Source organism: Harmonia axyridis, chromosome X, assembly GCF_914767665.1.
Source record: "Harmonia axyridis chromosome X, icHarAxyr1.1, whole genome shotgun sequence".
In the NCBI taxonomy this organism is placed as follows: domain Eukaryota; kingdom Metazoa; phylum Arthropoda; class Insecta; order Coleoptera; family Coccinellidae; genus Harmonia; species Harmonia axyridis.
In genome coordinates, this window is record NC_059508.1 from 13,599,467 (window position 1) to 13,613,616 (window position 14,150).

The 14,150-nt window shown below is 32.2% G+C and overlaps 4 protein-coding genes across 6 annotated transcripts; 2 read left to right on the top strand and 2 right to left on the bottom strand.

Moving 5' to 3' along the window:
* Positions 1-1,453: 1,453 nt before the first annotated feature.
* LOC123686525 lies at positions 1,454-7,270 on the top strand. 3 transcript variants are annotated; one of them, XM_045626730.1, is made up of 5 exons: positions 1,454-1,720; positions 3,222-3,292; positions 4,301-5,450; positions 6,095-6,927; positions 6,987-7,270. In XM_045626730.1, the coding sequence occupies exons 2-5, from the start codon at positions 3,277-3,279 to the stop codon at positions 7,124-7,126; spliced, it is 2,139 nt and encodes a 712-aa protein (XP_045482686.1). In that variant the 5' UTR covers positions 1,454-1,720; positions 3,222-3,276; the 3' UTR covers positions 7,127-7,270. The 3 variants fall into 3 exon arrangements, with proteins under 3 accessions (XP_045482686.1, XP_045482684.1, XP_045482685.1); XM_045626728.1 differs by having other exon boundaries at positions 1,455-1,754; XM_045626729.1 differs by lacking the exon at positions 1,454-1,720 and adding an exon at positions 1,802-1,888.
* Positions 7,271-7,345: 75 nt separating this feature from the next.
* On the bottom strand, positions 7,346-9,296 carry LOC123686529. Its single transcript, XM_045626736.1, has 5 exons — positions 8,953-9,296; positions 8,686-8,902; positions 8,499-8,625; positions 8,300-8,379; positions 7,346-8,066 (listed from the first exon to the last, which is right to left on the bottom strand). The coding sequence occupies exons 1-5, from the start codon at positions 9,120-9,122 to the stop codon at positions 7,764-7,766; spliced, it is 897 nt and encodes a 298-aa protein (XP_045482692.1). The 5' UTR covers positions 9,123-9,296; the 3' UTR covers positions 7,346-7,763.
* A 254-nt stretch (positions 9,297-9,550) lies between these two features.
* On the top strand, positions 9,551-11,504 carry LOC123686528 (UDP-xylose and UDP-N-acetylglucosamine transporter). Its single transcript, XM_045626735.1, has 5 exons — positions 9,551-10,041; positions 10,094-10,310; positions 10,363-10,503; positions 10,555-10,746; positions 10,868-11,504. The coding sequence occupies exons 1-5, from the start codon at positions 9,959-9,961 to the stop codon at positions 11,252-11,254; spliced, it is 1,020 nt and encodes a 339-aa protein (XP_045482691.1). The 5' UTR covers positions 9,551-9,958; the 3' UTR covers positions 11,255-11,504.
* LOC123686527 lies at positions 11,492-13,923 on the bottom strand. The gene is made up of 6 exons (XM_045626734.1): positions 13,618-13,923; positions 13,090-13,562; positions 12,862-13,028; positions 12,556-12,775; positions 12,360-12,501; positions 11,492-12,305 (listed from the first exon to the last, which is right to left on the bottom strand). The coding sequence occupies exons 1-6, from the start codon at positions 13,723-13,725 to the stop codon at positions 11,931-11,933; spliced, it is 1,485 nt and encodes a 494-aa protein (XP_045482690.1). The 5' UTR covers positions 13,726-13,923; the 3' UTR covers positions 11,492-11,930.
* Between the last annotated feature and the right edge of the window lie 227 nt (positions 13,924-14,150).

The following is a 14,150-nucleotide window of genomic DNA, read 5'->3' on the forward strand; positions in this document are numbered from 1 at the left end:
GCGATGAAGAAGTACATGGGAAAGGTACTTGTCGAGAAACATAGGCTACTTATTGAAAAATGTTAGTACATACAAAAGCTAACTTTATTAATTGAGTATAAATCTAGTTATTTCCATACTTAATGCTTTATAGGTGATTTTATCTCTAGCTACGTTCTGAATTGAACAGAGATCTTCCTCCTCTTTGTCTACGCAACACTAGGAAATTCAACGATAATGGGCTGGATCATTAGATGGCGCCACACAAGAAAAAGCCCAAACTTATTTTTTTATCCTTAGAATATAGATAGATCCTTAGAAAATACCTACGTAGTCGTTTAGAATTCAGACGAATATTTATCTTGTTGTTTTCTGGTGATTAACAGATGTGTCTAGTAGTTTTTATATCATCAGAGTCTGAAGATGCCTACCGCAGTAGTAAGCGAAACGTCGGGTGAAAACCTACTAGACCACGGCTAAAAAGCTCCGAATTTTTGAATTCTTCTTCTGCCTTCCAGAGTTTTTTTCGGAAATCACAAGAGCTTGAAATTTGAAAGAAAAGCTAGAGGATCCAAGAATTTTTAAAGAAAAAAAAATTTAAACCAATACTTTCTCGGGAAATTGCCAACACATAATCAAAAAATTGAAAATATATCTTGCTGCGATTATGCTAATCATAATCATTTTTGGAGAAAAATCTTACATTGAATGACCCAACACTCGGGGAAGTACCTACTTAGCTATAAATAGGCTTAAAAAAAATCCCCAGAGATGAGATGATTCACATGATGAAAATTGGGGGAAGACATTGCACCTACATCTTCATAGGCCAATCTTGTTGATATGATAGATCGGGGTCCTTGAAAATTTTTTCTCCAAGTTTCATAGTTCTCGAGATGCTTTCATGGGACACCCTGTACAGTCGGCCAAGACCCTCCCTGGGTTGTAGAGCCATGGAATAAGTAAGTAAAATCTCACATCAGCTATTGTTTCGGAGATATGAATTTTTGAAATTCGAATTTTGAATCCTACCACTGAGATATACGTTAAAATTTTGTACATCGATAATTTTATTATTATACTCAACAGTGATTGGTTGGACTGTTCCCGTAGACTTCGATTCGTAGGTTTACAATATACGAAAAAGGCGATAAGATTGAATTACTTATTGTTCGGCAGAAAGATAAGAAAAAATTATGAATGAAAATTTGCCATATCTCCTGAGGGTATACACACACCTATGGTAATTCAATGCAGTAATGAATTAGGTGTTGCTGTAGGTAATGATTTTTGTTTTACAAAGCCCACATATTGAGGAATTAGACTCGTTACAAGGTTGAGAAAATATTGAAAAAAATACAATAGATACATTCAATATCGAGCGTTTTGCAATTTTATAGCATCGTAGGTAGCAGAGTGCGCCAATGGAGGGAGTAATGAATTGATTGTACGAGTTTACTGATAAATTTTAAGCGCGTTTCCGAAATGCTATTATTGTAAAGCGCAACAATAATTTGCGATTGACACACAATATCATTCCGTTGTATTATGAATAAACAGCTAGATCGAATCAAATTTTAAGTCTTGCGAGTTGCGAATGTTTTTATGATCGTGGAAGCTGTGCGAACAATTGACTTCTTCAGGAAATTTTAGTCATATCATTTCGAGTGACCAGTATTGGTAGAAAACATGTGGCAATGCAGTATTGTGAATGGAAAACATGTGGCAGTTCGATATTATTGTGAGTGGTAAACAAATGTGAATATTGCAGGCAGGTAAATTAATAATTCCAGATTACTCTACCTACACAAACTTCCTACTAATGTTGAAAATGGATTGGTATAAATAACTTCCTATCAGTTGTTCTTGTGTCAACATTTTTTCCTGTCGTATTCGCACTTATATTATCGTAGGTTCATTCAACATATTCTTTAATTATTAATCTCATGCCCTAACCCCTAATTTTTCAACTCAAAATATTCTATTTATACCTACCATGAAACAACAAATAAAAACTTAGTCAAAATTCTTATTTGCACTCGATGTATTTAAAAATCGCTTATAATGTAAACAATTTTTCAAATCTAATATAAATTCATTTCCGCGTTTTTATATTGAACGTTTTTGCGTTTCATTCAAGTTGTCTTTTATTCAGGCTAATTATATTATTATACTAACATCCTAACATCAAATTCACAAAATTAAAACAAATTTAAACCATCGAACCCTGTTTCATGCTTTTATTAAAACTCTGTTCTGAATTTTTAATACCCCAACCCCTAAGCTTTGTTCTTCCACATTTGTAATTTGCTTCGTGATGTTTTTTTGAATTTCATTATAAAAACCAACATTTTTTTAATTTTAAAATCGCGCACATTCCTGAATTCTGTATTTTAATAGGTTCAAAAGGTTGGGTTGGCTTTTTCTCATGCCGAACAGTGGAAATGTTTGATAGGATCATCCTCAGATTCAAGGTAGAAATTTTGCCGATATGATCGCGTTTAAACCGCTTCCGGTTACCGGAAGTGAATCAAATTTGCAGTTCTCCTATTAATAAACTTCCAAGTGTGTATCAAATTCCAAATTTAGTCAGACTTATAAGTGATTCACCTCAGCCTGTTCATTTTTCATCTGGAATTCTTGGAAATGTAATCGAATTTCCTTGTAATTTGCAATAGTAAAAGTTATCTCATTTCAAACTAACATATGTGGACGTTTTTATCGAAGAGATGAATCATCAACAGTTGAAAACAATGCCTTTTTCTTGAAAGGCTTTAGGTATCTGGCTCTAGACCCAGATTGCAATAATTGCAACTTTTCTCGAAATAATTATAAAATTTTCAAAAGGTCAAGTCAAAATGAAACATTTTATATCCAGCTTTTCGAATGATCTTTCATTCGATTTATTGGTAATGAGCACCTAATGTTCAAATTTCGAATTTAATTCATAAAATACTATGTTTAATATCATTCGAAAACTTAGTTTAACTTCAAAGCTATTAACATCTTTATGTGTTTTCACATCAAAGTGATTGCAATTGAAAAATTATGCCATTATAAGCTAGTTAAAAAAGTTTTGCTATTTGTTTACATCTCTGACCATGTGCATATAATTTCTTGAACTTATATTCCAATCCAAATGTGGTTAGCTACACACTAGTCATTTTAAATTACTCACAATCTGTAACTCAGTGAACTATAGATAAATTCTATTTCATACTGACAAATTGTTTATCTTACAGGAGTTCTACTTTGGGTAAAACGGGGAGACGCAGGATATTATTTTGAATTCCAATCATGGATCTGAACTCGAGTAAGTACCATGTATCTTATATTTATTATTTCCAATAACAAACCTTTGGTATCGTTCGATAAAAAATTTTCAAACCCTCTGAAAATCCGTTCTCGGAAACTATAAAATTATTGGTATGATATTTGGTACAAAACTCGTGTCCTATTCTACATTGATCCTTCTAACTCGAGAAGCAGACATAAAAAAGCAATCATCAAAACAATTTAAAAAAATCCATTTCTCAGAGTATTCAACGCATAATCATAAAATTGGAAATGATGCTGCGATGATAACAGGCCAATTGAAAAGTCCCCGATCTACCACAGTAAAACAAACTCCTTTGGCTAAATTCGATTTTATTATTCAACATATAGTTGCCTTCGAGGGCGATACAGCGATCTTCCAACTTTTCGATACCATTTTTGTAGTACGATTTGTCTTTCGCTTCAAAATAGGCCTCAGTTTCGGCGATTACTTCTTCATTGGCGTTAAATTTTTTCCAGCGAACATTCTTTTGAGGTCTGAGAACAGGAAATAGTCGCTGGGGGCCAGATCTGGCGAATACGGTGGATACAGAAGCAATTCGAAGCCCAATTCATGCAATTTTGCACCGGGGACTTTTCAATTGGCCTAATATTTTCACAGCAAAGCCCTAGCGTCCATAGTTGGAGATATGAATTTTTGAGAGCCAGATTCTAAATATCCATTCAAAATTTTCACATTGATAATTTATATATATTTTGTCTTGGTTTTCGTGTTCAAAGAGGAAATTATAAAGCATAGTGTAAAATTAGCAGTCTTTTTCTTCATGTGTCGAGGCGGTTATAAACCATGTGCAATATTTTTCCCCTGTATTCATAATATTGCCGAAGAGTCAAATTTTTCCTATCCCTGGGCAGGAAATGGATATAATATAAATGAAGAATGTTCCCAGGCCACAAAGTAATATTTGTCATTCAATTACTTATATCGAACGAACACTGGGTTTATTTGTCTTCTAGATTTCAGATTATCACTTGCACTTTTCAGGCTTATCAACGTTGAGCAAGAAAGTTGGCAAAACAATTGACAAGATTCGAAATAATGAATCATCAGATGTTATATGTACTAGTCCTAATGCAAACATTAAAAGCAAGAAAACCGACGAAATCAGTGAAATGCATCGTTTATTCGATGAATATTGTGATTCTTGTACCAAAGACGAACTACGAAATATATATGACGACTATAAAATCCTCACCGATAACCCAGACTCCAATAAAAAACAGGCTACACTAAAAGGAACTAAAAGAAAGCAGGCCCCAGAAAACTATAATCTTAGCGAGAAACAGCTATTGGATTATCTCATGATTATCCAACCAGATCCAGAAGAATTCAAATCATTTTTGGATACTTTTCCAACTGAATCACATGACGAGGAGGAAAAACAGCCAGATCCACCTCCGAAAAAAATTTCAAATTTCAACAAGGTGATGAACATTTTTAGGAGATCCTCGAGCAAATCGGAATCCGAAGACGAATCTGACAGAATGAGATCGAAAAGTTCGTCTACAGGCACATTGACGAATATTTCGAATTTTTTCAGGAACAAACGTCGAAAACGGAATACCTCGAACTCTTCTATATTCACAACTAGCGATACTGACTATGATAGCGATGTTTCGATGACCAGCATTTCCTCTTTGGACCGATGTAAAAAAGGCAATATCAAGTACTCGAATTCCTTTCATCAGACTGATGCCAGACATAGAATCACCGAAGAAAATTCGCCAACCGCTGATACAGATTCTGCAACACAACCTAGCCGACAAGACCAAGAGAAAACTAAGTCCCTAGGTATCTTCAGTTTCAAGCCTTTTAGATCGAAATTTTCCATTCAGGATGCCGACGTGAAATCAGGAAAACGAACGAGGGAATTTGAAGGGAACGAAAGAATCGTTAAAAGAAACGTCGATTGGTGTGAAAATAGAAATTCAGGTGATATCAGAGACACTTGTGAACGAATGAACAAGATGCACATCACTAGAACAAAAAGTTCATATGCCAGAGAATTTAAGTATGTGAGATTTAAAGTTCCCGACTTGAAATCAATAGGTGTTAAGGTCGAAGTGAAACAAGAGAAAGGGCAAGTTACCACCACTGTTATAACCGAGATTATTGAAGACTCTGTTGCTTTCCGGTAAGCTCTTTCAATTTATTAATTGGTAATTCTCCTCGATTTTGGTTATTACTAAAAATGTATATTTAAAGTTGATTACCATGGATCAAATTTATGATTTTTTCAAATTATCATTACGCTGTTTCTCAGGCGCATGTGTAAGATCTCGTCCATTCTGCAATAGACTCTGGTAGGAGCATGCGTATAAAGTTTTTCGCGTTTTGTTAAAATTCATGGAGGATTTTAAATCTTCATGTTCATTTTTCCTCTTAAGGGTATTTTTTCAAGCAAAATATTGAAATGTGACGTCCTAACGATATTCCAAAACAAATATTTCGTTTTCATTTGAAGGAGAATTGTATATTTTTTCTATCCTGTAAATGTTATTGAGTTCATTTATTCAAGTCATATATTAAATTATAATGAATACTTTCTCGTGCCAAATGATATGGCAAAATTATCCGAATAATATTAACTTAGACTGTTAATAAAATGACTGTTTCTACAATTTACAAATTGTAAAAAAAAATTTAATCTAATTGTTTTTTCGTACTCTTGGGCATTTAAGTCTAGCAAAAAAAACACGTTTTTAGTCGTCTCTCTAGCTCTTATTTGTATGTTGTCAGTGTAATTAGGGAGCAAAAATTTAGTTATGCTTTTTTCAGGAGTGGAAAATTGGGAGTAGGCGACGAGATCGTGAAAATAAATGGTAAAAATATAGAAGATTTGATGTCCGGAGCGGAAAAACACATGTTGGAACCCAAAGGTGGAGAACTGGAACTGCTGATCTCCAGATCTTCTTCTGATATCAAAAGTAAGGGCTTGAAGAGGACGAGCTCATTGAAATTAGAAAACCCAAATGTTAAAAGAGAGGAAAGGATTAGATTAAATGAAATCGAATGCGCAGCTCCCAAAGAAACTGAACAGAAAATTTCCCTGGGAAATATTCTAGGGAACACATCGAACGAAACTGAATCATCTAATGACATATCTTGTAACAAAGAGGAAATTGAGCCAGTCTCAAAGAAATTTTGCGACTTCAGGATTCCCAAAACATGTACAGATGACGAATCAAAAGTAAAATTAAAGGATTGTATAGAAAGTACAGCAAAAGAAAAGAAGCAATTCATATTTATAAAACCAAAAAATAGGAATTGGAGAAATTCCAGTTTACAAGAAGATTTAGAAGAAGACGAAACAAGAGTTACATTTTGTGAGGAGAGAGATAAGAAGACTATACAGCAGATGAATCTGTTTGCCAGTGACAACCACAAACCTTCAAATGACAATTGTAATAAACATTATTATTCACATTCACCACCCAATTATGATACTATCGAAACCGGATTGTATGTTACCTTTATAAAGGGCCCCAAAATGAAATCGTTAGGGTTTTCAATTGTTGGAGGAAAGGATTCTGTTAGAGGACCAATGGGTATATTTGTGAAGACTATTTTTGAAAATGGCCAGGCTGCTGATTGTGGAAATCTTCTTCCAGGTAAATAAAATATGCCCAAAATTTCTCATTAATATTGTAAATATAAATTTTCTTCACAGGTGATCAAATTATATCAGTGAATGGTTATTCTTTTCATGAAATGACACACAATGATGCTGTACAGTTCTTCAAGAATATCAAGACAGGAAGAGTTATCTTGAAAATCTTCAGACGAAACAAAATCACAGCTTCCTTGTAACTAAATGTCCACAAAACTTTGAAATTTTGTTATAATAACTTAAATGAATTGTAAATTTATATAATTATTGTTTATATTTTGTAAAGTGCCATTGACTCAGTAGATTCACAAATTCTATTATAAAAGAGAATGGATTTCAAACTGTATATTAGTATGATTTTTCCCCATAAGGTTTATCGCTAATAATTATAAAGTGGAGTTTATTGAAAAAATCAAACATTTTGAACAATGCAATACTTTTATTTCTGATATAACAAAAAAATTATTGCTTGATATTTTGGTGTTTCCTTCTTTTTACAGTGAGTATAATTCTAGAAGAATAAAAATTGAAGGATATATCTAGAATATTAATCGATATTCGTTTCAAGTGAGGCGCGAACATTCATTGTATCACAATATTAGCAGAGTCCTTATGTTATGCTATAGTAAAAAAGTTAACATTGAAAATATTCCATTCGCATATGCCTATGAACTAGTATTTCAAACATACATTTCACTCAAGTTGATTGTGCGTTTTGCAAAATGAATAATGACACTCAATCATCCAATTCATATCAATTACAGAACTTTTTTGAAATCCAGAAATCATATAACACATAACATGAAAATAAACAAATATCAAAAATTGAGTTCATTCTCACAATCGAGTCCACTGCGGAACAAGTTGAAATCTTCCCTCAATATCTCCTAAAACTGCAAATTTTGCCTTATTTCCTTCCGATGTCGATGCCATGTATGAAGTTATCATTTCTGAACCTCCAGTACAATCAATAGCTTCCATCAAATATCTCATATTTCCTATTTTCATGTACATTTTTCCTGAACGGGTTATTTGTAGAGATCCTATTTTGCCTTCTGTCATCATGCGTAAATTGTAGTGCATCTGTTTTGAATCATTTGTATTATCGCTCAATACTCTTCCAGCTAAGGATTGTGGCATCTATAAACAAAAAAGTAGAATGTATCTTTAGATTAATAGATTTACTATCAATTTAATTTCTGAAATTTAGTAGGTACTCAAAAATATATAGGTCTATCGACAAATGAAAAAGTTATTAATAATTTTCTCATTAACATGAGGTTTTAAATCCCACGATAGAAAGGGGTATTTGAATAAACCATTGAGAATAGTCAAGTTAGTGTTTAAGACTCCCTTTAAATTGAATATCTTACCTTGATTAGTGCTAATTTGGCATTCATTTCAGCTTCCTCCATCTTGCAGAAATATGGATGATTGTCTTCTTCCATTTTCACTGAAAAGAATAGGGAAATAGTTCATTCTATTGACCAATTGAAACTAGGTACATATTTTTCATACACTTCTCATGAAGCTTAATTTTCAATAAAATATTTAAGGAGAGAAAAGACTTACAATTATCAAATGTATGATATTCAGTATTGTGATTCCATTCATCAGCTTGAATACATTTTACATCATCTTCTTCAAGTTTCATTGATGTTAAGTTGGAGAACATGTCATCTTCTTTATCACTGTCAATCTAAAAATATACAAATAAATTGAAAATTTAAATAAAGACCAATAGCTTTCCCAATCTGACCTCAGATTCATTTTTCCTAAAAGTAGGAATTGCCATGCTTGATGAGGGTTGGCTTTCACATTTGGTCCTGCTACCAAATCCTGAGACTTTTTTATCATGTGCAAAACCTTGAGAAAATACACCTTGGGACTGTACAAATCTCTTGTTGTCTGAAAATCGTTTTCTAGGTTGTGGTTTTGGTTTTTCCTTTTTAGTTGACTCCGGTTTTTTAGTACTTCTGAAAACAAATGATATTAGATTATGTGCATTTCAGTTTTTAATTATTACTCTTTAGCTTTCTGCTTAGATCTCGTAACATTTAGATTTGGTTGAATAATTTTCTTTGGTTTGGTTCCACCGAGGCTCAGATCTCGGGGCAGTCTTAACGATTCCAATCGGTTATTACTGGTCTCATTTTGTTTCTTTTCCATTAATGTTTTAAGCAGTCTTGCATCCATTATTAAATTGTTTTAAATATCACAGTGATTGGTATTGACTATCAAAAATTCAAATGACACATAACACACCGTATCACAAACACTACAACAATCAAACGAATAATTTTACTTCAAAAAAATTTCAACATAAGGTGTTTCAATAATTAACCTGACAATACAGCTAACCTAGATGTTGTAAACAAATGGAAAACAAGGCGAACCATAAAATAATATTGCATTACGTTGACATGTCGTATATTTGAATTTTTGGAATAGCATGAATTTATTAAGAAATAAACAATCGTTGAAAATTTTGTGACATATTGAATTCAAAGAGCGAAAAAAAAATATAATAACAATAATGATTATATACAAAAAACCTGAATTTAGATTGAAAATTGGTGATTTCACATCTAACCTTTCTGCAATTACTAATCTGTATTCTGTGCTATTTGTCTGTGATTACGAACTTGAAAATAATTTCTTGTCCAAATTGAATCAACTATTTGTTTATTCTAATCTTTGATTGTATAACTTGGATATTGGATCACTATCGCTGATGTTGGCATATCTACAGCGTAGTCTAATCTTTAGGCCATCTCTCCCGTCTCTAGTTCTATTATATCACTTCTGCATGAAATTTCAGGATTTAATTTGATTGGATTTTAAACCATTATCATTATCATACGTAGCACTATTTTCCGTAAATCAAGGATTCTCTGAATCATTAAAATTGAAGGTATGACCTTCAAGTTTTTTGAAGTACCCACTTGAAAATTATCGTTTCAATTTTACACATTATATGTATACAATCATTTCACACTTAGAATTCATTCAGTTATCAAATAGAATTGAAAATGAAGGGTAAAGCCGTATATGCAGTTTGCATGGTTTTATTAGGCTGCGGCCTGAATAATGTATTTTTGGAATATATCATAAAGTAAGTATTCTTCAATAAAATCGTTTATATTTCACCAAATATTCGTTTTCAGATTAGATCCAGGAGCAGGACATTTGATTACATTTTTACAGTTCTTGTTCATAGCAGTCCATGGTTTTATATTTACATCTAAGTGTGGTACGGCTCCACCGAAAATTCCGATTAAATTATATATGCTTTTAGTTGTTATGCTCTTCACTACAAGTGTTGTTAATAATTGGGCATTTGCCTTTAATATACCAGTTCCATTACATATGATTTTCAGAGCAGTAAGTGTAATTTTTCTAATCCTGAATTGGTGATAATAACTGACTTTTTCAGGGATCTTTAATTGCTAATTTAATAATGGGTGTTATTGTTTTAAAGAAGAGGTATACAATGGACAAATATATTTCTGTGATCATGATAACTTTAGGAATCATAATATGTACTCTAGCAACGGGTAATAAAAAACCAAAAACTGTAAGGACAATATATTTCAAAGTGTAAATTTCATTAAATGAAAAATTTCAGCCATGTGTTGATTGTGATACAAACATACCTATAACTTCAGATAGTGCAGAAGATTCTGCATATTTTTTTTGGTGGGTACTAGGAATTGTGCTCTTGACTACTGCTCTACTATTGTCAGCTCGAATGGGTATTTATCAAGAGACTTTGTATAAAACTCATGGAAAATTTCCAAGTGAAGCCTTATATTATACAGTGAGTATTTTTGTATATTATAGTTCTGATTCAAAGAAGTTGTGGTTGCATATTGAATTTAAATTTTTGTCTAGGTTTATATTTCAAAATTGACTTGTTAAATGGAAATTTTCTGTTTCAGCATCTCTTTTCTTTGCCTGGATTCATTTTATATGGAAGTAGCATATTGGAGCATGCTTCTATTGCGAATAACTCGGAATCAGTTCAAATTCCTCTCCTTGAAATAGGAATGCCAATACTTTGGGTATTTCTAATCTTCAACGTTATAACTCAGTATTTCTGTATAAGTTCAGTTTATATTCTAACAACTGAATGTACTTCATTGACAGTTACTCTTGTTCTAACCTTGAGGAAATTTATGTCTCTGGTGATATCAATTGTATATTTCAAGAATCCTTTTACGTTGTACCACTGGTTTGGTACTCTCCTTGTTTTTGCAGGTACATTGATTTTCACAGAACTAATCTCCTTAAAAAGGTCAGGTAGTGTAAAAGTAAAAAAGAATTGATTATCCAATTTTGGGCTCTGAACACATTTAAGTGATTTTATATTTTGAATGAATAATTATCAATAGAAAAAACTCAAAAGTGGATTTTTGATATTACTACCTCAGAAGTTACAGTTTGCATGTTGTGTTTTGATTATCGTTGACTAAATTGAAATGTTTGTATGTGTTACATGTTCTCTGACTATTGTCAGCAGATGTATTACTTTATTGTGAAGTTGTTAAAAAAAAATATATATATATTTTTGCTGAATATTATGTTTTATTTCAATACATATAAAAACTACAATAAAATACAGCTTAGTTATTATGTATTTTGATGAAATATATTCATAAATTATAAATGTACTGTTTTTTTATTTGTATATAATACAAAAAGCAATATTTAAAATCACAGAATATTTTTTCAGACCTAAGTTTCCATTGAATGATTTTTTTTTAATTTGTGTATTATACGAAAGAAGTTGCCTGTGATTGTCTTATTTAAAGTAGCAACTGCCTGTTTACCCATCAATCAAGTACATTACTCAGCTATTTTTTATCTCAAGATTGTGCAGGTGTTTTTTGCTTGAAATTTATCATATCATTTTTTCATCAAATCATGCCAGCATTAAACTAGTGAAATTTCACAATTGGACATAATACTGCTCAAATCACATGAATAATCTACTATTTGTACTCATTGAAGAAGATACTCTTTGTAATTTCTAATTGATTTTAATTCTTTTTTGAGTTGTTTAACTAGGTCCAAAGGTTGTACTAGAATGGATATATCTCTACCCACTGCGTTAAGGCGATCTCTTACTTGATTTTTCTTGAAATATAAATTTAGAGGACGGCAATTAATTTCTGTTAAAACCCAATTGGTGAAACCTGTGCCATCACAGGTCATCGCTCTACAAGGCAATCCGTATTTAGCTGCCAAACTATCAGCTTGGACAGTTTCAATGACAGCTGTATTATTCTCTTGAATTATACCAAGCGGCTGTCCTTCAATTTCTCGATGGATTACAAAAACTTTACCGAATGGAATCCTTTTAATTATAATGTTGATCTGGAACATTCAATATTTAAGGAGAGGGTGCAGTTTATAAAACATTTGACTCACATAGATAGCACTGTGACTTTTAAGTATCCTTCTGACTTGATATGCAGTTTTCACTACCATTCCTTCAACACTCATAACTTGATCACCAATGTGTAATGCATTGTAGAGCATTGGATGTTCCTTCTGTTTCCACCCACAAATCCTTGAAATTGTGAAAATGAAGATAAATTTCATAAACTTGAGTTTTCAAACTTACCATACAGAATCTAAGGCATCTACAAAAGCTATTGCATTTAAACAGTCTCGTCTCCTTAGTTGTAGTCTAACGCCACATGGATGTTTTATTTCATTTTGTAATTGTTGGACTTGCTGCTCTCTAAGTGTTTTATATGGTCTTGGTGGTGGCATTAAAAACCTTGTACAACTAGTGGCCACCATTCTATTTTGGGAATCTATTTCAGGTCTAGACGAAGGACCTTAAATTCAAATGAATGAATAAAAACAAATACTATTGGTTTGATAAGTCTGAACTTTCAGATAATTACATATTATGATGATTTACCTGGAGAAGAAGGTACTTGGAAGACAGGTTCATAGTGATTCATACTAGCAGGAGCAGATAGTGGAGGACTATCTAATAGTCTGTTCAAATTTTCAAAATTGAAAACATCATTTTCATGAGCATTTTGTGAAATACTAAAACTATCACATGAAGAACTGGACTCAGATCTGTAAATGAAGAAACTTTAGTTCATATTAAGTTGAGGATTTAGTGAATGTTGCTGCTTACCTTCTTCTAGATGGTGTATTTGTAACTCTAGAATGACCAGAGGAGCCAGGTGCATCATTAATCATTCTTGTAAGGTCACTTCTTGTACCCATAGGGGGTGGAGGCAAAGGAGAGTTTGGATCTCTTGTTGATAATAATGGAAGACCATTTTTTGGTTCAGGTAACTTTGTATATAGATTTTCCAAAGGACATAATATTTTCATCTCTTTCAATTTATTACGTAAGATTTCAACCCATTCATGCATAACATCTTGAGAAGGAGCTGCCAATCTAAGAATTTCATTGTGTAAAGTAATACAAAATTCATATTCTTGGTTATTAGGACATATAGAAGAAGTAACATGCTGTGTTGTGTTCAAAAAAAAGTATTGACACGGTTTATGTAATATAGCACATTTACTATCAGAGTATGCTTCCAGAAATGCATTCACATCATCATGAACACAAAATACTATCCACAGCCTTTCTCTTTTCTAAAAATAAAAATATATGGAGTTGAACAAACAAAAAATTAATATACAGGAGCACCTTTTTCGAATGCGAGGATACTTTTTTGAGCCAAGTGTTTTTGTAAATTTCCCTGAAAATTGCAGTATGAAAATCATTGCTATTAATGTTTGATTCAGCCATGATCATAACCCATCATTCAATTTTTTCCAAAAATAAAGGAAAAAATGGAAAACTGTCGATAAATATTGCTTTGTTTCGCATTTTATGAGACTTTCAGTTAGAAAATTTTAGATGGATAAATAAGAATTGTGGAAAATCACAAAGGAAACATGAAAAGTGACATATCGGAAAAAATCCGATGAAAACATATCGACAAAACTTTATATTTATAATGAAGTAGTTCGTTTTGTATTTTATTTATTAGCTCTACTTTTTCTTCACCTTTGATCCATTTGGCTCAGCTAAGACTTAGAAAAGTGTCAGAAGAAACCGTGTGCCTGTACACAATAAACTTATCGAATAAATGAGCGAGGGCAATGAGAAAAATTGACCAAATGTAAAAAAATATATATTTTTTACTTTGCTTGTATGGAGACGTTATTCTTTTCAGG

Coding starts and splice junctions, on each gene's coding strand:
- LOC123686527 (XM_045626734.1), bottom strand. CDS start 13,725: ATGATCATGGCTGAATCAAACATTAATAGCAATGATTTTCATACTGCA. Junction 12,502..12,555: donor GATGCCTTAGATTCTGTATG/GTAAGTTTGAAA, acceptor CACAATTTCAAG/GATTTGTGGGTGGAAACAGA. Junction 12,306..12,359: donor AAAGTCACAGTGCTATCTAT/GTGAGTCAAATG, acceptor TGAATGTTCCAG/ATCAACATTATAATTAAAAG.
- LOC123686525 (XM_045626730.1), top strand. Junction 5,451..6,094: donor GAAGACTCTGTTGCTTTCCG/GTAAGCTCTTTC, acceptor TGCTTTTTTCAG/GAGTGGAAAATTGGGAGTAG. Junction 6,928..6,986: donor TTGTGGAAATCTTCTTCCAG/GTAAATAAAATA, acceptor TTTTCTTCACAG/GTGATCAAATTATATCAGTG.
- LOC123686528 (XM_045626735.1), top strand. CDS start 9,959: ATGAAGGGTAAAGCCGTATATGCAGTTTGCATGGTTTTATTAGGCTGC. Junction 10,042..10,093: donor TTTTTGGAATATATCATAAA/GTAAGTATTCTT, acceptor ATTCGTTTTCAG/ATTAGATCCAGGAGCAGGAC. Junction 10,504..10,554: donor GTAATAAAAAACCAAAAACT/GTAAGGACAATA, acceptor GAAAAATTTCAG/CCATGTGTTGATTGTGATAC.
- LOC123686529 (XM_045626736.1), bottom strand. CDS start 9,122: ATGGATGCAAGACTGCTTAAAACATTAATGGAAAAGAAACAAAATGAG. Junction 8,903..8,952: donor TCTAAGCAGAAAGCTAAAGA/GTAATAATTAAA, acceptor ATTTGTTTTCAG/AAGTACTAAAAAACCGGAGT. Junction 8,626..8,685: donor TTAGGAAAAATGAATCTGAG/GTCAGATTGGGA, acceptor GTATATTTTTAG/ATTGACAGTGATAAAGAAGA.